At 42.7% G+C, this 24994-nt stretch overlaps 2 protein-coding genes across 2 annotated transcripts; one reads left to right on the top strand and one right to left on the bottom strand.

Annotated features, from left to right (window-relative positions):
• Positions 1-400: 400 nt before the first annotated feature.
• On the top strand, positions 401-13590 carry txlng (taxilin gamma). The gene is made up of 11 exons (XM_049561814.1): positions 401-462; positions 3265-3373; positions 4013-4160; positions 5983-6074; positions 6406-6576; positions 6780-6974; positions 7540-7659; positions 7801-7875; positions 8058-8150; positions 8246-8341; positions 8439-13590. Exons 2-11 carry the CDS (start codon positions 3281-3283, stop codon positions 8826-8828), a joined length of 1473 nt encoding a protein of 490 aa, XP_049417771.1. The 5' UTR covers positions 401-462; positions 3265-3280; the 3' UTR covers positions 8829-13590.
• Positions 13591-14846: 1256 nt separating this feature from the next.
• Positions 14847-24703, bottom strand: LOC125879768 (histone-binding protein RBBP7). Its single transcript, XM_049561839.1, has 12 exons — positions 24540-24703; positions 23776-23920; positions 22459-22604; positions 21133-21306; positions 20879-20994; positions 19838-19998; positions 19611-19737; positions 19452-19529; positions 19212-19288; positions 18812-18869; positions 18311-18421; positions 14847-15047 (listed from the first exon to the last, which is right to left on the bottom strand). Exons 1-12 carry the CDS (start codon positions 24553-24555, stop codon positions 14976-14978), a joined length of 1281 nt encoding a protein of 426 aa, XP_049417796.1. The 5' UTR covers positions 24556-24703; the 3' UTR covers positions 14847-14975.
• Positions 24704-24994: the final 291 nt, after the last annotated feature.

Raw genomic sequence — 24994 nt, forward strand, 5'->3', positions numbered from 1 at the left:
CCACCTAATTTCAGTGATCATCAAGTCTCTCCTGCAGTGGATTTAACATCATATTATGCATTCATGCTCTTATTGTGCCGGCCCACCAGCAGATGGAGACATGAAATACAATACTTTACAATGTATGTAATTATTCATTGTGCAAAACAAGAAAAGTATGGCGGCTGATTCTATAAATTTATTTCAAAACCAATATTGGCTGTTACCAATGTCAATGTCATCCCTGTTATTATTATTATTATCATTATTATTGTTGTTGTTGTTGTTGTTGTTGTTGTAGTTGTTGTTAAACAGGTGTAATCTGTAATTTTTAACAGTGGGAAAACTCATCTCCCTTGTTGCTTGTTCAACAGGAAAACACGCTTTATCTTGAAAAGCTTTAACCGGAAGTGTGACTTGTACACGGACAGTCCCAGGTAGCTTGATAACTGTGTCCTGCTACCATCCCGTGTAAAAGCACAGGTAAACGCTCTCGCTATTTCATCAACGTATTTTCTTCACCTGTATTGTGTCGTGCCGATTTTACCAAACCTCAGTGCAGTGTGTGACCTGTTACTGTCACCTGAAGTGTTCAAGTGTCTGTGTTCAATATCGCACATTAGATATTCGCCGAAGTAAAGTTCACTTCTAGTGTTAGCCAGCTGGGCTAGCCACTTACTAGCTGTTAGCACAGTATTAGCATTAGCCCTGCTTAGAATAGCAAACTTGTTAGCTTACGTTGGGAATTTACTTTACATCTCCCTGACTAAGTGGTGTTAATGATCAGTTGCGCTTGACACCAACAATGGGAATGTCAACGGGAGTTTATTTACAGGGACAAATAAGGAAATGCTAGCTGTGCCTTTAGCTAAGTAGCTAGCTAACATGCCAGGAACCGTACGCGCCGTTCTGTCCTGATTCGATGGGACGTCACGCCAGACTTACTTTGAAATATTGAAGATTTACAATATCCGCATTGATATCCAAAAACACATTGCAGATACTAAACCCATTAAGACCTTTTTAAATGTAGAATGGAGTGTTTTTCAATTCGGCTTAAGTATTATGCTCGAATTAATGCGCATCCCGCTATTTTTGTCAACTTTCTAAAGTTGGCTAGCTACTTATCACCACCAGGGATAACCAGAAACCCCCGTCAAGACCAAGATGCTACATTTTAACATCTTAAGATATGCAGTACAGTCATGCCGTATGTTTTGTAGTGGTTATATCGTTAGGTAAAAGGATCCCGTTTCATTTTTATTTTTTTTTTACCAAGGGTGTTCCCCTAAGTTTCCTCCTTATGGAGTAAACAACACGTATAGTGGCTAAGTTAGCATCGCAGCTAGCATAGTAGCCGCTAATAAGTAACATGTTTTGCGTGTTTGCCAGTGTCAGTGAGTTGGGCAGGAAACTGCAGTGAAGTTTGGTGGTTCATATTACATCCAGTTTTTACTACAATCACAAATTATTACTCTCAACAGCAACACTGGCACAGTAACTGATGTGTTAGCATTTGACAGGCTGATGTAAGTTAACTTTAGTGTGTAAGTGTTGCTTTATGTTAGCATACATCATACTCCCCACTTAGCCGACAAGGTAAGCTAGCTAGATTACATTTAACATTAACTTCCTTAAATTGCCTCTCTAATGTTTCACTCCACTGTCGTAACATTATGTAGAAATGTAAGAAATGTCCAGCGATATTCAACCTGTTGGCATTAATGTGCGTGTTGGCGTGACGGTGCTGCTACGGCCTGACACGATTGACATGTTAGCAGGGCTCCTAAGAATAATATGCTTGACTCATATCTGTGTGGTTGTAAGAACAAAGCATGTGGCTGTGTTAAAATCAGAGAATAGTACAGGGTGTAGCTCCGGATGAGGCATGTTTGTGCTGGGCTGACATTTGGCAGGTTGCTCCTGCTCCTGCTGCTCAACACACGTGGTTGACTTTTGCTGTGTGCTGTTGAAAAAGTCTCATTGCATGGATAAGACGGTATTAACGTGGCGAGATTACTCCTCTCAGTCAGGTTTTGTCACATGGCAACAGCCACAAAGCTCAGCACGTTTACAGAGAGGTTGTGTACTTGTCATCTCCTGAAATCTCTTGTCCTAGTGCAGATGTGTTGCCATCAAGTCCTTGTGTCTATATATAAAATTTATTTGGGCTGCAGAGTTTGTAGGGGTGGGGGAAATATCAATACAGCGTAGTATTGCGATATTGTTGTTCATTTATGGTGAGGACTCATTTTATCTCTGTCTAAGAAAATTATACCGAGATAATTATCGTTTTATCGCCCAGCCCAAGTTTCTCACTCTTGATCCCCTAGCATGTCACCTCATGTACTCTAACAAAGTCCTAATGTTTAACTACGACTGACTCCTGAGCAGACTGAGCCCAGCTGGTATTGCAAAATTTGACACCCAAATCCAACCTCACACCTGAAGCCACATTATTGCCCCGTTTCATCCATTACTGACTGTTAGCTTGTCAGGCTAATGCGACACAGTGTCTCTTTCCCTCTCCTTACTGTGCGTTGTAGATTTACATGAAACACATTAACACAGAGGGCTGGCACAGTCAGGGAGAGAGAGAGAAATTACGCAATAAATTAGATTTGAGGGTGGCACAGTGGTTAGCATTTTTGCCTTACAGCAAGAGGGTTCCTAGTTCGAACCCCAGGGTGGGGGAGCCCTTCTGTATGGAGTTTGCATGTTCTCCTGTGTTAGTGTGGGTTTCCTCCAGGTGCTCCAGCTTCCTCCCACAGTCCAAAGACATGCAGGTTAACTGGTGACTCTAAATTGTCCGTAGGTGTGAATGGTTGTCTGTCTCTATGTGTCAGCCCTGTGATAGTCTGGTGACCTGTCCAGGGTGAACCCTGCCTCTCGCCCAGTGTCAGCTGAGATAGGCTCCAGCTCCTCCGTGATCCCCAACAGGACAAGCGGTTATGGAAAATTAACTAATGAATGGATTAGATGACTTCTGTGAAAACTTTCCTGAGTTGTAAAACCCTGTCTCATAGTATCACAGGATGATGTGCGGTGTTTTGGTGTCTGAAAAGCCTCATGCATGTGTTATTCAAACTGAATTTCTATGTAATCGCCTCACTAACACCTGAAGCAGCGAGCCCACATCATCACAAGACCTTTGTACTTGCTTTTTTAAATCATCAGGAGACTATATTTAGCCCAAATGTGACTCCCACTACTCATGACAAGTGTTTGGTCAGGCTATAATCTCTTTATAGTTTCTAACAATTCTTGTTGACTGTGATATTCTAGCTCGTAGTCAGGACCAATGGAGACGACAGAAGTTTGTGAGATTGATGTGGCGACCAGAAGAATAGTGGGAGGCAGCGACTCTCCACCTGAACTGGACAGCCCATGTCAGGTAAGCACTGTTAACTAGTGTTAAGCATCATTACTATTTTCATTGTTCAGTAAGTTGCAATACATGAGCTGCAACTGCTCCACTAAAAGTAGCTATTCCTTTTTTAGCAATAGTGTTCTTTCAGTACATGAGTTTTGGTACCGAAAAACAAACCTTTTATTTCATTTTCTTGTCATTTGAAAAGCCAGAATTCTCAAACATGTTAAATGTTCAGTAAATAAAAACAGGGGTCAATTCCAGACTCTTGCCCGCATAAAATCATCTAAAATTGTCAGAATTTGGTTTAAAATCAGAAAACAGGGATCTGCCCAGACACTTAAGGACTTAACAGTTTTCAAGACTGTAGTACAAACACATTTTAGTCAGTACAAGAAGGTGCTGAGGTTAGATACCCAGCCCTGGGGTAACATCAGTCATCTCTTTAAACATCAGACTTGTTGGAAAATTGAGGGCGGGGAAGATGAAGTAACCATGTGTGGTGAGTAACATTTCCCTCCAGCAGCAGGCGCTTTTAGGCACCATTAGGCAAGGCACTGAACCTCCTGCTTCTTTAGTGGAGCTGCTCAGTGAAAACTGCATCTCTTCAGTGAGGCGTTCCAGCTGCTTTGTGGTCATTTGGGTGTGTGTGTGTGTTATCAGGAGGAGGTTGCGGAGTTTGGTTTGGGGTTGTGCTGCGCTGACGAGGAGAGGGGAGAAACTCCAGGCAGAGAGGACAGTCCCAGCGACCTGGTGGAGGCTGAGCTTGACCCTGGAGGAGACCTCAAGGCTGGAGAGGACAAGGCTTTTGGTAGGAACATGAAAAAGTATCTTACAGGCACTTTCGAGATGAGCTTGTTACATAAATACAGTGTTGGAAAAAAATTTTTCCGACACCCTTAAAATTTTACACAATCTCAAATATTATCATGAAATATTTGTGGAAAAATCTTTTTTGTGTTTCAAAAGGTGTGGCTGCATTAGACAGATACAAACAAATACAAATTATATTTTTTTGTTTATTGTTTACAAGAAAAACTAACAAAACTAAATTCTTGACAGTTTCAATATGTCAGTTCTCAACATTGTCGGTATCAGAGTCAACAAATAACAGAGAATGTGTTCAAAACTGAACAAAAAATAAATAAACCATCACATCATCAAATTAATATTTAGTAGTCCTGCCACTGGCACGCAGTAGAGCTCTAATCCTGGCTGGCATGTTCCCCACGAGCCTTTCACACTGTTGAGGGGTAATCTTGTCCCATTCTTCTTGAATTACTGCTTTTAATTCTTCTAAATTCTTTGGTTTATGCTTTGAAACAGACCTTTTGATAATCCACCACAGATTTTCAATGGGGCTCATGTCCGGGGATTGAGCTGGCCACTCTAAGACCTGGATACTGTGCTCCTGCAGCCAAGTTCTACTGGCCTTGGATGTGTGGCAAGGGGCATTACCTTGATGAAACATCCAGTTTTTACCTCGACAGAACAGTGCACGCGCAGAAGGGAGCATGTGGGTTTGGAGAATGGTACAATACTTGGTAGAGTTCAATGTGCCATCACAGACAGTGAGATGACCAACACCAGCAGCACTCATGCATCCCCAAACCATGATACTGCCTCCACCATGCTTGACAGTAGGTACTGTACATGCTGGAGATAATGCTTCGCCTGGCCTTCTGCGCACCTCACATTAGTAGGAGGAAGATAAAGCTGGAAACTGGACTCATCTGACCACAAAATCTTCTTCCACTTCCTGGCTGTCCAGTTCTTGTGTGCCTGGGCCCAACGACGCCGGCCTAACCTCTGTCTCTCATTGAGCAGGAGCTTCTTGATAGCCTTGTAGGACCTTAAGCCATGATCTAAAAGTCGGCCACGTACAGTGCGGGTGGAACACTGGACACCAGTTTGGTTTGACCACTGCTGCTGAAGCTCCTGTGATGTCATTCGGCGGTTTTGCCTGCACACGCGGATCAGGATGCGGTCATTTCTTGCTGAAGAAACCCTTGGACGCCCAGATCTCGGTTTGTCTTCCAAGCTGTTGGTTCGTCTGTATTTCTGCAGAGTGTATCCAACTGCTGAAGGACTGCATCTGCACTTCCTGGCTATCTGGCGGCAGCTGTACCCTTCCTGGCTGAGAATCTTTATCTTCAGGCATGTTTCCTGCGTTAGGTTCCTTGTTTTAGCCATTTTTGTGTCTGAAGAACTTTCAAATGTGCTGGCTTTATGTAGACACGAAGCTTGGCAACAAAAATTGTGTCTTTTAATAAAAAGAACGACCTTCATCACTGGTACCAAAATGACCCAATACTCAAAATTTCTTATGTATTTTTATGGAACCAATCAATTTTAAGTTTTTAATGGCTTTTTTAGGATTTGTTTAGTATTTTGGCTGTGACTGTACTAAAAGAAATTGCACTTGAAGACCTAAGAGTGATTCTTAATGCAATATTTCACAAATGCATGGGGTGTCCGAAAACTTTTTTCCACCACTGTATGATGGCAGTTTTACATCTCGGTCACAAGTCAGTCATATTTGTGTAAAAATTATCGTCAGTTTCATTAAGTGGAAGTTATCACTGGAATAAAGTCATTCAGTTTTTCTCATGGTGTTGTGGTTTACGTTCCAGGAAAGGAGGTTGTTCTGTTGATGCAGGCTCTGAACTCTCTCGCCACTCCTGAGGAGAAACTAGCTGCTCTGTGCAAGAAATATGCAGACCTGGTAAGTAAATATCTGAATATTTGCATATGAACAGCCAGACTGACTGATCCTGAGGCAACTAACAGAGCTGCTGAACCTTCTGGATGAAGTTTGCCTGGTTCATAAGCTCTGACTAGCTGAACACATCTCACATTTGTTCAGCGATTCAAATCAGTCAGATGGTGTGCTCGGTTTTGTAGTTGGGATTAAGAACAGGGGCTTTTTTGTCATGTACCAAGCCTGAAAAAATGGCCACAAGTGTGCATGAGACAGACACGGCTGTGCGGGAAGTACAAATTAAAAACTGATAAGTTTAACCATAATGCAATCTCTTGATGTTGACCATGTGTAGTTGGAGGAGAGCCGCTGCATGCAGAAGCGTCTGAAAGCCCTGCAGAAGAAGCAGTCTCAGATAGTGAAGGAGAAGATCCACCTGCAAGGAGAACACAGCAAGGCCATCCTGGCCCGCAGCAAGCTGGAGAGTCTCTGTCGGGAGCTGCAGAGACACAACAAGACACTGAAGGTACACCTCAGCCACCACCTTTCACTGTCATAGGGCAAACAACCACTTCTAAGAAAAACTGTTTTCAGAACGAAGACATTTGTTTAGTCCAAGTCAATGTGCGTCTCTGTTCATATGATGTCACATGTTGCCAGGGTAAACAGCACATGTATCTCTCTCCTCTCCTTTTTTAAACTCATCATTGACCTCTCCCATCACCTCAGGAGGAAAACGCCCAGCGGTCCAGGGAGTATGAGGAGCAGCGGAAGGAGGCCATGCTGCACTTCCAGATGACCTTGAGCGATATCGAGGTGCAGATGGAGCAGCACAGCTCCCACAACACCAAGCTGAGGCAGGAGAACATGGAGCTGGCCGAGAAGCTGAAAAAGCTCATCGAGCAGTACGAGCTGCGAGAGGAGGTGAGTGGACAAACCCTGCGTTTAGAGCAGCTGTGCCCTCATGTGTGAGCGTCTTCATAAACTCCACTGCAAACACAGAAATCATGGTAGTGTAGAAACTGCCTTTTTATCTCTGCTAACTCTGAGTTTGTTTTCATGTGGAACTTGAATCATGACAGAAAGTACAAGATGCTTTTACACACAGGCTGTTTTAGTAAACCAAAGGACAAGGACAACATTCAATTTTGGCAAAAATAGATTTAAAAAAAAAGCGAAGCAATACTACTCATGTTCTCAAATATTAGTGCCGAGGTGTGTGTCTGTGTTTGACTAGCTAAAAGACATGTTAGACCACTGGAAGGCTTCAACTGTGCAGCAGCGACAGGTGGTGTTGACATAGTCAACAAACTTCAGACTCTTTGAAACCAGACCTGACCATCTACATTTTGACTGACTTGGTGTTTATTAAAATGTCCATCAGGTTAAAATACTGCAAGGGGAGATAGTACAAATGAAAAGAATACGATCAGGGCACATCACAGGTTGTTGAGCCTGATGGTTATTCTGATGTGCGTTTCTCTTGCAGCACATAGACAAGGTGTTCAAGCACAAGGAGCTGCAGCAGCAGCTGATGGACGCGAAGCTGCAGAGAATCACCGAGATGATGAAAGAAGTCGAGGAGAAGCAGCAAAGAGAGAGAGACTTTGTGAGTACATCTTCTGCGCCTGTTGCAAACAGCAGTATTAACCGGCCAGTAGCTGAGCAGAAATGAAATCAGTGGATTAGTGGTATTATTGGTATTAAACAGTATTCAGGATCATGAACTGACTGTACTGTGATGCTTCAGCTGCTGAAGGACGCCACGGAGTCCAGACACAAGTGTGAGCTGATGAAGGAGCAAGAAACACAGCTCAAACAACAGGTAAATACTCACAAACAAACATTTCCTTGGTGGATCAAAAAGATGTTTTTGGGCTCTGCAGTCATCAACACTGTTGTTCTTTACTGGAGGTACGCTGTAGAAGCCTTGTGTTCACCTTTGTGTACATAAACCCAGATGAAAGGTTTTAAAATGACTCACTGCTCCCCTCTCTCCGCTCTCAGCTCTCCCTGTACATGGACAAGTTTGAGGAGTTTCAGAGCACTCTGGCTAAAAGCAACGAGGTCTTCACCACTTTCAGACAAGAGATGGAGAAGGTGACTGACTGGCCTTGTCCTGTCCTGTCGGCTTAGTGTTTGTGTCTCATTGTTTTTCCCTGGCAGCTGTTTTAACTGTCTGGATTTACCTGCAGATGACCAAGAAGATCAAGAAGCTGGAGAAGGAGACGACACAGTGGAGGACCAAATGGGAGAGTAACAACCAGGCTCTGCTGCAGATGGCCGAGGAGGTGACTCAAAATCTTCTCTTTGCTTTCAGTTGATTCGGTAGTATTAGAAAAACTGAACTTTAATGCTGATGAAACGTTGTGTTGTGTTGTGTTGTAGAAAACTCTTCGTGACGGCCACTTCAAGGCTCTGCAGGGGAAGCTGGAGCTGCTGGAGAGGCTGTGCAGAGCCCTGCAGAAGGAGAGGAACGACCTCAACAACCAGCTCAGCCTCCTCCAGGAGCAGGGAGACAAAGGGACCACAGCGCCTCCTGAAGCCCAGCCAAGGGAGCCCTCCAATGGGGAGGAAGACGAGGACGAGGTGGAGGAGGAGGAAGACGAGGAGGGCTTGGCGCAGGGTGACGAGCTGGAGACGGAGGGCGTCCACCAAGCTCCCAGACCACCTGAACTGGACCCCACGACGGCTGCTACTGACAAAACCACTACTGCGACGACGACGACGACGACGACCAGCCAGCCTGCAGAAGCACCGCCCTCACAGCAGGACTGAACGAGCCTACACCGCCCGAGTGTGTAGGTGAGACGGGTGTGATCGGAGGGCTCCACACACCTCCAGCCTAGTTCCATAACTAGCCAGAGAAACTATCTGCAATGGGGATAGAGATTTCTTTTCTTTTTTTAATCCTAGACTTGCCTCTCCAGGTTTCTAAACAGAAACTGAACCCATATCATTTTTTTTTGTGCGATAGTTAAAGAAGAATAAAATGATTGTATCGAGGATTCTATTCTAAAACTTTGCCCACGTTTTACATTGGTTGTAATAATTGGCTTTGTGGCGAGCACTTGGTACTCCCTGTTTTCTACCATAACTGTATTTTCATAGGAAAGTCTCGTGCAAATTGAAGCAAGTCAAAGTCAAATTGGCCTTTTATTTCTCTCTTCACATGGTCTCTCCCTGTAGTGTCACATGTCTCACTGGAAATTCTAGTTTGATTAAATTGAAAAGTGGGTTTATCACGTGCATATTGTCGCAGGTCACTTTGTATTAACGTAGCCTTACTGTCGGCATGTGATCTGGAAAACTGGAGGAGGAAATGGGACAGTGTAGAGTCAGAGTCGGGCTTATTTGACATCCATCTTGGCCACAGGGTATTGAATATATTTTTTGATCATGTTTTAATTTTCTTGATTAGAGCAGAAAGTGTCGCAGCAAAATGAACCTTGTGCAATAGATGGTGCTGGTTTAAAGCTCTGAAACAGCGACAACTTGTGAGACAGTTGGTGAGCAACTTCGGCTGTCGAGCTCAACTACAACATGCTAACTAGCTGGCAACATGCTCGCTAATTGCCAATTAGTATGCTAGCAAGTAGGGCTGTCACTTTATCTGAAAAAATACAATAATAGATTTATAATAATCAGTTTGAATTCAAAATTTTGAAGCGTGTTATCCCAGCAGGCCACGTTTAGCACTCTGACCCAGACATGACCTGTTGGTAAAGTGTGGAGGCAAATTTGAGAATTTGCATTCAACACCAGAGACAGAACACTTGTGGTCAAAAGCTAAACATCACCATAGCTACAATGAAACACAGCCCTTGATTCAAGGAGGCGCCGCACATGAAAAACATACAGTAATAACTTGATCATGACTTTTGGAAATTGTGACAGCGCCATTAGCTCGTTTGGTTGCCAACTCATGGACGTATAAACAGAAGTAGATACAGTATTAGCAGAAGGGCCCGGGTAACTGCTATGAAAGTTTCCCAATGGCACATGAAGCCAAACATTTCTGCTTAACCTGGATGATCGGCACTGTTTCCACACCGTTTGGCCCGTAGAGCAGCCTGCTTTCAGTTTAGTGCTTTGTTGCCACTACGAACATTGGCTTCAAATCTCAGTGCACCTCAGTGTACCTCCTGGGGGGGTCTGTGCTAACCGGAGAAAAGGCTAACGGTAAAATTACTTGAATGATCGGCACCGTTTGAGCTGCCTACTTCTGGTCCAGCACTTTGTTAACTTGAATGTGGATAAAATTATTTAATCATGCGGCTCATCTAGACTTTCCAAATGTTATTGGACCGAAAGGACGCTCCAAAAAAAATGTATCCACCGATGTACAGATGTCTCTTTTGCCACGTAAGTCTATGGGAAAAGTATTTTTGTGCCCCTTCCTGGGAGCCTGTGCTAACCAGACAAAAAGTTAGCAGTTTACTTGAGATATATTTATAGCATTAACTCACGCAAACCACATCTCCTCTAGAGCGTTTTATTGTCTGGAAAACGCTTCCTCTGTTTGGACTGTGGTTCTCTAAGTCGAACTCTAAAACAATTGGCTTTTATAAATGCTCACCTGACCGGGCTTGGTGTCAAATCAAGCCTCAGAAATAGCCACCTCTGCACATCAGTTTTAGGTAAATTATAGCTTCAACAGTTGACCACAAGATAATGAGTCCACCTTTGCAAAATTCAGATTTTACAGGTGGTGTTAAGGCCACTGGTGATGAGAAAGCTGAAATATTTTGAGAGTAAAATTGTAATTTTGAAGAGAAAAAAGTCATATTTCAAGAAGTGTAACTTTGCAACTTTGTAACTTATATTTTGATCAACGAATGTGGAAGACTGATTAAATCAGAGGACATGTTCTTGCAATATTACAACTTTAAATTGTCTCCCTGCACTCGAGGGATTTACAGGAAACGATTCAGCATGTTCTGGATTCAATGCAGAACAAAACCCAGTGCGACGTCCATTAGATCTAATCTGCAAGTCAACATTTAATCTTGAGTTTAACAGGTCTGTACTAGCTAATGTTGTTGAGCGTCCTCTGTAACAAAATGCCTTTTAACACGAGTTGCTCCTCCTCAGCTGTAACTCATACTTGAAGGGTGTATGCTGCCCCAGTGGTCGATTTGTGCGTCACTTTGAACAGGACTCTCTGGTAGGTGTTGTTACAGCTCACCTGTTACTGCAGGTGTCACCAATTTGACCAGGACTGAAATCGTAAGCATTAGAAGTTGGGTTTGATCATTTAATCTCCCATTTAACCTTTTTTTTGTTTGTGTCTCTGTGAGGAAACATAACGAGGGATAATACGGGAACTAGAAAAACATGAAAGCTCAGCGATTGTCTGCGTGCAAAATGTGTTACTTGATTTTAAAATGCATTTCAGTTATCCACTTTTTAATGAACCGTATCATTTGATTTCCGTACAGTCAGCTCAACAGGGTGTACAGACAAGAGCCGAGTCAGGAGTTCTGACACACAGTTCGTCCACTGGCAAATTATTTTCTGTAAATTATGTTAGAGAACATCAGAATAATGAGCCTCGACGTCTTTGACACTTTATACTGGAAGAAGATTGAATGTGATTTTTCTTTTCTAATGCATTTAAATAAAAAGATTTGATTTCCATCAGCGATGCATATCAACAGCAGCTGCAGCTGTTACTGTACACGAGGAAACTCGTCAGTGTGTGTAGACACCTCAAACAGTGAATGTAGGGAATCAGTTGTCGGCAGTGTCAAGCTGAGCTGTGGATCTTGAAACTGGCAGCGTTAATAGAAGCCCCTCAAATAGAAATTAAGGTACACATTTGCACCCCCCTGTGTATTTTACCTTTTGTCACTACAGTTTTGTTTTTTAATTTGGGGCACTTCTGTCACCCCCAAATGACTTTTGTGTAACGATTAACCACCCCATTACATTGAATTCATGAACAAAACGTTTCTCTCGTGAGGGAAGAATCCAAAAACAGAAAATTATCTCGTTATAAACTGCAAAACTATTTTGAAACATTTGTTAACAAACTCTCAAGTCCCATTTATCCAGTCGCATGCTCAGTATCTCCCAAGCAGACTGCGGTTTCCAACAGGGAACTGAAACATATTTATGTTCTCTTCAAAGCCAGACTCCATTGACAAATATATAATTTTACCTTGCTGAACACAGGAGCTGCTGGTGTAGTGTCATTTGGCACCACGGCTGCATGAAGGGGCGAAGCTGTCCTCCACATTCTGTGTGCGGTCCTAATCCTCCTCCTCTTCGTCATCATCATCCACCTGAATATTAACTATCTGACCTGTTGAAAGTAGCTGTCTGAGTTACGAAATGATCCTGTGCGTCCCGTTCCTCTATTGTGGCGCAGCTGTGTCCCACCGCCACATTTTCTTCACTGATTCTTGATCGAAAGTCTCCAAAGGCTCTGACGGAGGTGAAAAACTCAGTGTGCAAACATGATTAACACAACGTCAGATTTGTTTCTGGATGTGCAACAATTTTAGACCAAAAAAAAAACAGACTCGGTGCACAAAGACCTTTGAATTATCTCAGTTTTTGGATTCTTCGTTTCACTGTTGGGGCAGAAGTTTTCTTTATGAATTCCCCCGTATAACACAGGGTGAGTAACTCATGTACAAATGGTCATTTTGGGGATGACGTATTACTTTAACCCTGCTCGCTCCACTACCTAAGCAACAGCTGATACTGCAGCTACTGTTCCACAACAGATCCGAAATCTTGAATACAGGAGTTAACTCTCGGTGCAGAGTGATCTGCTCACCCCGTTATTGCTTCATCTGCATCTGTAGTTTGAATCCCTTATTTGTGGGTACAAGGCTGATCCATGGTGTGCACCTTTTTTGCCGTCTATTCTCTTTGGGATCTCGTACGCAGCGGGAAAGAAAATTGCTTGACTTAAAGTGTAGTGGTGAAGAACCAGATTCCCTCAGCACTGTTTAATTTGTTGTTCCGGCCATTCTTTCCTCAAGTGGCTCCTTTTTAACTCAGTATATTGTAAAGACGGTGAGAATCACAGGGGTGATACAAGACATAATGTTCCTTTACAAATGTAACAGTGCGACTTGAAGTAACGTCCTCGAAGACGTCGCCTTGCAGTCTGATTGATTCTATCTGTGACGTCTCCTGGTCTTTTCCACGTTTCTCCTCCTCATGGATCTATCTTCACATTTAAATACTAAACTGATGTAAACACGTACAGGGTCAGGTGGTGTGTGCATAACTTTCTTTCGGGTGGAGGACAGGTGTAGTCCAAGGGAGCCGAGGGAAGACTTTTCAGCATCTGTTTCCTCTTTCTTTGGCGTTGCCCCAGATTGACTCTCAGGTAATGTCAGAATCTACCTCTGCAGGTGAGACTAACTGTGAAAGAAGAGGCATGAGTCACCATAGCTTCGGAGAGCTCTATTTTTACTAAATAAAGAAAAAAAAAAGATGAGCCCACACCCCCTCTTTGATTGTACAATGTTCTTATAGTCCTGTCTTGCTTTTCAATAAACATTTTGTAGAATTTGCAAAAGCCATGGATTTATTTCCTCACTGGGTCTTGTGTCATTTACTGGGTGAAAGAGTGAAGTGGAGGTGTCACTTGTATGTGCAGCATTTCAGGTTGTCTGAAGAAATTTAAAACTTGTCTTTGAAAAGTTATAAAAGTTTTATTGCAATTTGAGGTGCGGGAAACAAAACATGGCAATTTCACATTATTTAACAACAGAACGAGGAGAGGAAAGAGAAATGTGCGTTTCCCTCGAGTGCACCTTTTACTCAACCAAATACTGAACAGTTAATGTACCTTATGAACAGGAGGCAAACACAGCAGGGAATGTTCGTTCAAAGGGACGAGTCAGCTCAGTACGATATAAAGTAAAGTAAGTTAAAATTAAGTTCTCCTGGACACAACCAACCTGGTTAACTTAAGCCAATCATAGTCTGGATTATAGACTCTATATAAAGATGGACGACATGAGAGCTCCCCAAAATGAAGCCAAAACCTCCTCCCTGCTCCCTCCATGTTAGCTAACGGGACATGGGCCAAACTAAAAGATCAAATAAAGATAGCGTCTTTTATTTTATGTAGCTCTAATCATGCTGATATTTGTTTAAGTGTTTTTCCCCTAATAAGAGTGGTGTTAATTAGTTATTTAATGCTATAAAAGGTGGTATGACATCATGATTGACAGCTGTGTGAGCCAATCAGTGTGCTCACTATCAATGGTGCTGCTCCCGACTGGTCAGACAGGTGTGTAGGTGAGAACCTGATACTGTGGAGATCGCTTTGACGCCTCCAGCGCAAGACGGCAGGGCCCGTTTAAGGGATATTTTGGCTTCATTTTTGTAAAGTAGGAGTACACAAAGATGTGTCGTCCATCTTTATACACAGTCTTGGGTTTGGATAGAAGCATGTCAGTGCTTTGATAGTCCTCCGTCACATATGTGTCTTGAGGGAACGTCACTAGCTAGTGGTTTTCTGGCTACTCATTAGTCCGAATGTAAAATGACACTTTTTATTTCCCTTGCCTGAACCCTTTGAGAGTCACTGATTAACTGGTATTAATGACTTCCAGTGACTTCGTCCACATAAAAGGTTTCTGCTCTTTAGAGTCTTCAAAGCCCAGGTACAACATTTCAACCCTTAATCCTACTCCAAGTGCTTTTGGGTACCTGGGCCTCGGTGAAGTGTGAGCAAGATGAGCCTGAATCCAACTGCCTGTTAGGAAGGGTGGAGTCCATGCTGTCTCTGACTCTCCACACTGTTCGCTCATGTGGAGAGCAGACTTCATTTTGCACTTGATAAGCCGGAGAGGGAGATGACAGGCTGGGTCTGGGTCTGGAGCTCGGGGGATGGAGGGTGGTGGGGGAGAGGGGGGGGGGTCGTGCCTGGAGAGAGACTCATGCAGAGCTGGGTTAGGATCCCTGAGCCTCCAGCTCTGATGCAGGGGTGTTGTCTGGCTCCTCATCGTTGTAGATGTTTTCCGCCTGGGAGAAGAAGAGAGAGGAAGAGGACGAAATACACAGATGTTAATGTACATACAGGAGGCAGTTCTCTGACAACACTAGACTGTAGACAGGCTTCTACCTCAGTTCACATTTTAAGCTGTGTTGACTAAGAGCCCACCAACTGCATGACAACATTATTGTTTGACTAAATACAAATATATATAGCTCAAAGAACACAAAGAGTGCAACACCTTTATCAGCTTATATGAGAGACAGACCTTTATTTCCATGGCTACATCCACACTATGTTTTCGTTCTGAATCTGCGTTTTAACTACTTGCAAAAGGCATCTGAAAGCAGCACAAGAAAAGTTATGTCGCTCCAGATTTCAAAGGATTTCAAAACCAGAGATTTCTTAACTTGGACCCACAAAGAGGTGGACCTGTAAGTATAATGCGTATAAGTTGGTCAAGGCCGTGGAAAACAAGTTCAGAGTTGCTGCAAAGCAAATACGGTAACACATTTGAGCAGTAATGGCCGGGAGCATTATCCATCCCCAAAGAATTTATGGGGATCTGAAAGGTGTATCAACACAAGAAGGATGAAATCACAAAAGTTATGTAGACTTAGCTTTAATGTTTTGACTTGACAAGCTCTGAGTAGGTGCGTTTACATGGAGCCATATATTCCTTTTGCATTCGGGTTTGAAGCCCTACCCAAATAGAAATGCTCCTTGTAAACACCTCAACCCGAATGAAAACAGCCAACCCGAAAGAAAATCTAATCGGGTGCACAGGGGTGGAATATTCCTTTTCAGAACCCGAATGGAAGAATTTTTCTGTCTTGCATACACCTCCTACCCGATTCCAGCCATTCCGGTCTTTCTGCACATGCTCGTTTCCTTGCTCTTCTGGCGCGATGACGTATATAGCGCGCATAGCAACGGGCTGAGATAGAGCAGTCGGACTCGTTGCACTCACCGGTTTCCATTTGCCACAGCACAGTCTTCTATCTCCCTTCTCCTCCTCAACAGACGAAGCATTAGCAGAACAAGGTTGTTGTCGTACTGCTGCTTCAAGAATATAAGCAAAACAAGCCTGAAAAAGGCACTAAGAACGGCGTCGTCAAGCATCTTGTTATCCGGAGCGAGGACTACAGTGTTTTTCTTCCGGTACACGTGACATCCGCCCCGCCCCCTATCCAATCAGAAACCTTCCCTGCCCCAAACCTTGCGCAGACCTGAATAAAGTTCGACTATTTTAAAGTTAAAATACATCAGTCCGGTGCACTTTGGGAGCAAATTTAGAAGGCTAGATATATGAAGAACTTCGTGTTTCTGTAAACAATTTTGGACACAGTAAGCTAAATATCTAAAATATGCATTAACCAAGCTAAAAAGGCCAGAGAATGTCATGAGCAAAAGTCCCCAGTTTGCTTATCAAAGTGACAGTGTTAAAAACAAAAACAAAAAAGCACTATAGGCTATATGTCAATAGGTCAGTATTAATATTTTATTGTTCCAAGTTTTCTATTTCCACTCTGGTTTTAAAACAGTTTCTAACAAACAGAGAGATGCTTTATAACCACACTAAACACATATCCTAATGATGATTTTAGCTGCATTTTAATGGTGTAAACTTTATTTTATCCTCAGAGTGACAGCTGACAGTGTGGATGATTTTATACTCTGCAGCTCAGAATAACTTGAGACACCTGATAACTGGAAATTAAAACTAAAGAAATAACCCACATTGTTAATTAGCTCCCGTGATTATAAATGTAACATTTTGATCAGACAGACCTCATCAGTCATTAACTACTTTTACACTCTTTGGTTCGGTAGCAGAAACATTATTCATTCTATTTTAAAGTTCTAATACAGTATGTGATATTAAGAATGATTTCATCCTGTCATCAAACTAAATAGCGAAAAAATACTCTGAACTTAAGTCACAATAATTCTTAAATGTGCCTTAGCCTACTTTTAATATTTGTAAATTATTATTATTATTATTTCTAGTCTCTACATCTGTTAAATCAGACAAGCTGATGTTCGCAAAATTATTGACAAGGATTTTTTATCTGTTTTATCTGTCTTATTTTATTCTGTTGTAGCCTATGATTACAGGCTGTTGTTACTTAGTTGAAAATAACTGTTTTGCTGTCACTGAAACAGAAGTTTTTTACAGATAGGCTACCGTTTCATCTCATATGAGTATGAGTTCATGATGATGATGTCGCTCCTAATTAACAACTCCGCCTCTTTCTGAAGAGGAGCCCTGCAGTGCGCGAGCCTTCTCTTTACCTGCTCAGCTTTCCACATTTTTGAGCTCAGCACCTGCACAATTTTGTTCATGGATGTGCGTACTTTTTGCTGCTTTGTCAACTCCGCCTCTTTCACATGAACGCGCTCATTGCTGGAAAACACAGAGATGACAGAGCGAGTTGATAACCAGCTTTGTAGTACTGGTTGTCCTGGATGGGCGCTATTAGGCTCTGTGAGGCCAGCTCACCTAAAGAAAGCCTGGCTATGTTAAACGTGCATCGTAGTACAGGCCGACCGGGGGAGAGCGAGTATCAGAGCGGAGACAGTGGAGTGACGGACCACAGGAGAGAGAAAGGCAGGCGAGCAGTGACACACATCCTGCGACTGGAGTTGCTTTACCTGCGACAGCTGATTTATTTTTATTCTCCCCTTCCTCAATGCAGTTCCATCATGTAGCGTGACAAAAATGGGACTTATTATGAATCGTTAAGGGCATCTGTCAGTTAAATTATTTTTGGAAATACCGAGTTTTCTATTTTAGAAAACAGTATTTTAGAACAGTGGTAGCTAATAGTCTGGAAACATAAATATTTTTCCATACTTTATTTTTCATTTTCCATACTTTTTAATACCTGGAAATTGATCAAATTTATTTCCATACTTTTCCATACTTGCGTAGGAACCCTGTATTTCATTCTGAATGAGAAGCCATCATGTAACCGCTCCTACTGATAAGACTTCCGAGAAGCGAACATGGGTGCCTGTGTCAACATTCCCACCAGTCCAGATTAAAAAAAACAACCAAAGTTTTCAAACAAAAACAGGGTCAGCAGCGTTTATACAGGTCTCCCTTTTAGGGGGTTCGAACATGCCGGAGCGGTGTGGACACGAGCAAGAGTTCTGCCTTTTAAAATAAAAATGAATTGGTGTGGATGTAGCCTCAATTTTCTTGTTTCACTGGTGCACAGGGAAGGACTGGAGCTATCATAATCCAAAAAAGGAAAACTGGGTGGGTGCTGGACTGAAACTTATTTACCATCTGCCAGACTTGCATGATGTTGTCCTCGGACACTGAGCAGATGACCCAGGGTTCATTGGGGTTCCAGGAGAAGTCAGAGATCTTGGCTGTGTGGCCACCGTGGATGAACTGATGGGAAAAAGGTGGGTATTAGAGACAGACACTTTGATAACACACAAGCAGGATTTTGGAACCACTGACATGTTCAAAACCTACAAATGTTTAAATTAGCTGTTTCAGCTTGTTTTATTTTGACGCATTTCACTGACCAAACAGTTGATGTGATGAATTTTTAACTTAAGTGATGAAGTTACAACTGGCACTGTCAACTGGACAGGTGCAGCCAGACAAACCTGATCACTTAGAGTACTGAAAGGCTGTCACATCACATCATACCCACTGCTTGGTTGGTTTGGAGTTGGAAGGTTTTAGATTACTCACACAGCTAAGGATCTCATGATGACTAAGAGATAGAGGGCTGACTTCACACAGTAATCTTGATTATAGTGCATCACTTACCAGCAGCTCTGGTGGGCCGTCCTCAGCATCTTCTGCTGACTGCTCCTCCCCGATTTTACTGGAGATAGAAAATCAAAACAAAAAGTCTGTTAAGCGTAATTACTCCTTCACAGACTGTATGACATAAATAAATATTTACCACATTGTGTTAGCTAACCATTATCAAAACCACTATCAGGTATGCAGTTTTCCTCTAAATCTTATGTAGCCACTAGTCATACGCTTAAAGGGAGCCTGCTGCCATGGCAACACCGCCACGGATAAGCAGCAGAAAATGGATTGACTGTGTTTGCTATACTATTGTATCTTCAGCATTTTTTGCTAAAATCTCATGAACAGAATTACAATGTCACTGTTTTACTGAAGACATGGATAATGAGTTATGGTGGACAGTTTTTACCTGAGGTCCCAAACGTTGAGACGTCGGTCGGTGCCGCTGGAGGCCAGGATCGTCTCATTGTGAGGAGACCATTGTACCTAATGAATTGGACAGTTGGTCACTGTAGTGTTCATCGGTTTTAGTAAAAAGTCTTCTCAGGTATTGTTTGGCTGTTTGTATATAACTGCAGACTGACAGTCACACAAAGCTGCATCAGACTAACAAATAAATACAACACTCAGAAACAATCTGAGTTCTTACCTGGAAAATTTCATCTTTGTGCGACTCAAAGGAGTGAAGCTTCAGTTTGAGGTTCCTCAGGTCCCACAGAGCAACAGTCTGACAGAAACAAAACAAGCGTTGCATTAAACATGTTCCAGTTTATTCTGTTTTAGTTCAGAGTGTGTTTTTCTTCTCTACCTTATCAGCAGAACCAGTGGCAAGAATAAACTCGCTGTAGGGGTTGAAGCTCAGACAGTTGACCTCAGCAGTGTGAGCGTCGACTGAGTGGCTGGCTTTGGATGTGGTGTTGGACCGGGTGTCCCATCTGATGGAGGATTAAGGACAGTCAGAGGCAGCAGGGACATCATTTATAACCCAGTTCACAGAATGAGACAACAGACTACATGTTTGTGTCTAATACCTACATCATGAGTTTCTGGTCGTCAGCCACAGAGCCAAACAGGGATTCGTGGAGCAAATGCCAAGAAACATCTTCCACCACTGCTGTGTGGCCGGTGAAGATGGTCTTGGCATCCACAATCTTTCCTTCCTTTGGGCCGGCCCCGATGTCCCATAGACAGATGGTCTGAAGAGAAATAAAAGAGGGAGCACAATTATTCCCCTGCTACAATGAGGCACTGCATCACTGGGCATACCAACAATTTCTACGTACAATATCTTCCAAGAATGTTCTCACTTAACATGTAACTTGAGGTGTCGCCCTCAACTGTTTCCACTGTACTCAGCGTGCATTAGGGGTGAGTTCCTGAAACTAACTTTCATCTCCTTGGGAGGTGCTACTAAATCCAAGTTCTTGACACTCAAGAGAAAAGAGTGCTACAGTTGGTTTGAAATATGGCGATTAATAAAGCAGGACATGTGTTCAGATAATCACTGTGAGGAAGTGTGCTTCTAGCATTTCTGTTATTTCAAATGTTTGATGTTAAAACTATAAGCCTGGACAAGACTGGAGTCAGTTTGTCAACTCTAAATGAGGAAAGGTAGAACCAATTTTTGCTCCTATTTCTCATAGGATTAAGTTAAAGATCTAAGACTTTTTATGCACACAGAGGACTTATTTCTCTCATATTTTGGATGTAAATTTTTTTTAAGATCCATGTTAGTGAGCACTTCACCTTTTCTAAAATAATCCATCCACCTGACAGATGTGGCCTATCAAAATGCTGATTAAACAGCATCAATACAACACAGGTGTGGCTTGAGCTGGTCAAAATGCAACGCTACTCTATAATGTGCAGTTTTATCACACGACATTATGAAACACATATCACAACTTTTGAGGGAGTGTACCACTGCTGTACAGCTAATGCAACTATTAGTTTGCACAACCCAAGAATTTCTGCACAAACCGTCAGAAAATGTTTCAGGGAGGCTCGTCTGCATGCTCTTCATTTAACCCATCCTATACACGAGGAGCAGTAGGCATTTTAGCCCTGGTCACTTACATGGTCATCGGAGGCACTGAGCAGGTTGCCGCTGAGGTTTGGGTTCCAGGAGAGGCCGTACCCTTCTTTCTGGTGGCCTTTCAGCCTTAAGTCAGGATTACACTCCCCACTGGGATCTGAAACACACAATTAACCACTGCATTCAGCTTCATAATGTGTGACTCACAGGAGTCTGAGCATTCTGATGCATGTAGTCTCTAAATATATACATATAAATCTGTGGTGCGTATGTATCAACGCAGCAGTGATCCAACCTGGCTTAGTCGGGTGCTTGTTGTAGTCGAAGACCAGCACGTCAGAGGTGGGAGTCTTGGTGGCAATGATGCAGTGATTCTGAGGCATGTAGCGGGCTCGGTTGACCTCTCCCTCGTGGTTGATCTTGATCTCGATCTCAATTTTTCCACTTACGGAGCCAAAGCCACCAAACTCTGAGAAAGGAATACAATCAGACTGTAGTGCATCCAAGGCAGAAAGTGGACACAAGACACTTGACAACTGCAGGTTACACCCTGCTTGGGATGCACACTATAGGAGGCTGATATATTATAGGCCAATACATGAGAAATTATTGTTACTGTTCCAATAATTACACTCAGTAATGTTGAGGCTTAATGTCAGTGCAACAAAATCCACTGGTAAGGGTGACCGTACAAGCAACCTATCGAAAACCTGTTCCACAAAAAACTAATGTTGTCACAAACACTCAGTTATAGTTACTGGCCCTGAAATTCCAATTATAACAGTGTATCTCTATATCTTAAACCATGTTGGCAGAGTCACGTTGCCTGGAAAAAGTTTTATCTAACAGCTACTGAGGCCAGTGGGTATAAACATCCTCTGCACTATTAGGAACAATATGCTTGTTGAAATCTGTATTTCCTGATGAAAGAAAGCCATTGTGTGTGAATGTACTACAGCAGGTGACAGATACTTTGCCAGGCTGGTTTTGCGTGTATTGAGCGTCAGACTTGAACTGTACCTTAAAGTTGTTGAGTGGCCTTACTAACATACTAATACTACCTCTGACGACACACTGAAGGAGCAGTGAGCTTTCAGCACACCTACACACACCTGGGTACCCATCAACATACCTGCTGGGAGACAGAATAACAATAGACAGTATCAGCAAAATAGCTCAATGGAACATGACTCATGTCTTGATCTTAATTCCCTTAAAATATACATATCAGAGCTATTCATTGTTCAAAGACATACAATGCAGGATTTTCCTTAAAAATAATGTATAGGCTTATACAAGAGTAATCCCTCTCAATCATCACTTTCAGCAGTTTCTACCCTCTGCCTGGATTTTCTAGCGTTTAGTGCTCATGACTTTTATTGGTGTGTGTGTCTCTACAGTGTGCAGGAAAGGTCAGAGCTTTATAAAATGCATTTTGGCAAGGATCAATGAATGTTATAAAAACAAAAAAATAATAAAAAATATTACACTGTCCACTTGTTTGTGGGGCAAACATACTTCTACTACTGACCTTACAAAAACATTATTTACAGTGGTACAAGCAGCTATTCAGATGTACATTAAAAGTATTTCACTGCAGTACGACTCCTGGTTTATTTACCTCCTTTTTCGCTGTCGTAGTGTGAAGCATCAAACTGGGCATCGTCGTTTGGTACCTGGACGCTGGCGATCACAAGGTGGTTCTGCTCATCCGATGTGTGGGTCCCCAAAACCAGCCTGTGAACGGCGTAGTCCTTCCCCTCTGGCCTGCACAGTTCCAGAAAAATTGACATGATTTTAATTCATATTCATTCGCAAAGACAGTTTTGCCTTTCAGTTTTAACATCAGGCTTTTGGTATGGAAACAAGGTAGATAGGCAAATGTGATTCTTCAAAGTTTTCACACAACATTCACAGACTGCTGACAGTCCAAGGAAATTAGTGACATCCCTTAAAGATATTTACTTGGTCTCAAAGATCCTGTCACTGTGGACAACTACATTTCAGCAGTAAATGAAATCTGTGTGAGGACACTACCTGAGTGTTGCTAAAGGTTTGTCTATTTCCTCTTAATTTGGTACCTCACCACAATACAACACAACAAACCATATAAACTTTCTGTTTCATGTTTAATGCTCAGCCACTCTGCCGTGTGCTATTTTTTTGCAGTCGCCTGTAGCATTAAGAAGAGAAATCTTGTGACATCTTGTCAGTTTAAGTATCTAAATTTTCCCCTGCATACAGCACAGTTAATTAAGCTTTATTTCTATTTATTTTTATCAGACGATGTTGTGATCATAACATGACGGGTGGGAGGTTTGAACCAGGGGTGGGGGAGGTCAGGTTAACTGGTGACTCTAAATTGTCCGTAGGTGTGAATGTGAGTGTGAATGGTTGTCTGTCTCTATGTGTCAGCCCTGTGACAGTTTGACGACCTGTCCAGGGTGTAACCTGCCTCTCGCCCAATGCTGTCTTTGTCCTGTGAATTTTATTCTTTTATTGGTTTTTAAAACATCTTGCCAAAAGGCTACAGTTGAAAATTAGCCAGCTGGATAACACTGACACACTTACAGAAATGTTGATTGTGTGTTGTCCTTATAAATAAAATAAATAAAATGAAGTGGAACATGAGATAAGATAAAAATCTGTATTTCATACTTGTTCTACTGTCTAACAACAGAAAGATCTATAAACACGAACAACTAAATTATGAGTTCTATTGCATAAGGACATATTTATTAGTAAAAACATTTAGCACTAGGCTGTAAGAGAAGTAGATGTTGCATGAGAACACCACAGCACAACATAGAGAAGTGGAACAAGGAGCTGGGTGACTGTCCGGTTGCAGGTGACAGTAGTTCCTCTCCAGGAGCTGAACGCTGTTGAAATTTAAACCAAGTTTTCTGAGCAATAAGACAGAGACCATGTAAATTAATACCTGCTGACGTCTGGGAGCCACTGGACAGTAAGGCTGGGCCACTCCAGAGCATGAGTCATCACCAGGTCGTACAGGAAAGGTGTGTTTTTCTTCCATATCTTGTACTCCTCATTGATGACCCTCTCTTCCACTGCATCGTCATACACTGGCAGAACAACATGGTGTAAGTTACAGGTATGACAGCAGATAGTAGCAGCTGCTGTGTAGCTTTCCTCAGAGCTACTGTTTCCTCAGGACTTATTTACTCAGGGAAAGCTGATGAAGCACACACTGTTATGGTTACATGGTAAATATAACCAGTATGGCCCTGCTGGTCAGTCAGCAGCTCTAATGGGAAAACTGGGGACTCAAAGACAGCTGTAAGTGCGTTAAACCAAACTGTTAAAACTACTGCTTCATGCTAGCTTAATTCCATGTTATATTAACTATGCTTTGAGATAGCTACCACCCTCCAACGTCACGGCGTATTTTGGTACGCAGGGCTGTGGCAGCGTCAAAACAAGACACAACTTTAGTTGATTAAATGTATCCTGAACTTTAAATTATCACAGGTTTGACATGACGTTGTTTTATAACCCGAGAACAGCACACAGACAGGTTTAAATCAACGAGCCTCCTGACAGGACTTCGCTAAGCTCTCAACAAGCTAGCATGTCATGCTAGCACCCACGGCAGAGTTAAACGGCCGTGGCGCGCGCACACAAAGCGGTACACGAGGAAAACGGGCCACTGTTTCATAAGAAAGGCGGTTATATTAAACCTACCCTCTTTATCCGCCATGTTCCAGCTCTTTATCAGTCACGGTGCTCGGAAGCAACGTAACCAGGCAGGCGTTGTTTCAGTGAACACTGCTGTTCCCCAGCTGGTACTGGTTCGGATGGAGCACTACAAAACTAGGCTTCTTCCTTTTCAGCGCCGATTTGCTCGATACCCTACTGCGCATGCGTCAGTGTGGGCATACTAACGAGGGGCAGTACTGCGCGCCGACTGCGCATAGACAGGAGACTGCGCAGACAAACATCATAGCCCTGTGCTACAGTACAGTGAGCCTCCCCACCAGGATATATGACGTATGGCCTGCATATTTAAGTGTTTGCAGGCCGTACTTCATATATCCTGGACTGAAAGACAGCCTAAGAGTCAACCAACTACAGATCCCACTCTGCCTTTTCATTTACTCATTCACTAATATGTGTTTTTGTCCTTTAAAATTTGTGTC

The sequence above is a fragment of the Epinephelus fuscoguttatus genome, linkage group LG2, assembly GCF_011397635.1.
Source record: "Epinephelus fuscoguttatus linkage group LG2, E.fuscoguttatus.final_Chr_v1".
NCBI classification, from domain to species: Eukaryota; Metazoa; Chordata; class Actinopteri; order Perciformes; family Serranidae; genus Epinephelus; species Epinephelus fuscoguttatus.

What these genes read in the sequence shown, in the direction of transcription:
- LOC125879768 (XM_049561839.1), bottom strand. An exon ending in TGGCTCCCAGACGTCAGCAG is followed by an intron (nt 22,605 to 23,775) that starts GTATTAATTTAC and finishes GGAACTGTGCAG; the next exon opens with GCCAGAGGGGAAGGACTACG. An exon ending in ACAAAGATGAAATTTTCCAG is followed by an intron (nt 19,289 to 19,451) that starts GTAAGAACTCAG and finishes CCAATTCATTAG; the next exon opens with GTACAATGGTCTCCTCACAA.
- txlng (XM_049561814.1), top strand. Translation starts at nt 3,281, where the DNA reads ATGGAGACGACAGAAGTTTGTGAGATTGATGTGGCGACCAGAAGAATA. An exon ending in TGGAGAGGACAAGGCTTTTG is followed by an intron (nt 4,161 to 5,982) that starts GTAGGAACATGA and finishes TTTACGTTCCAG; the next exon opens with GAAAGGAGGTTGTTCTGTTG. An exon ending in AGCAAAGAGAGAGAGACTTT is followed by an intron (nt 7,660 to 7,800) that starts GTGAGTACATCT and finishes GTGATGCTTCAG; the next exon opens with CTGCTGAAGGACGCCACGGA.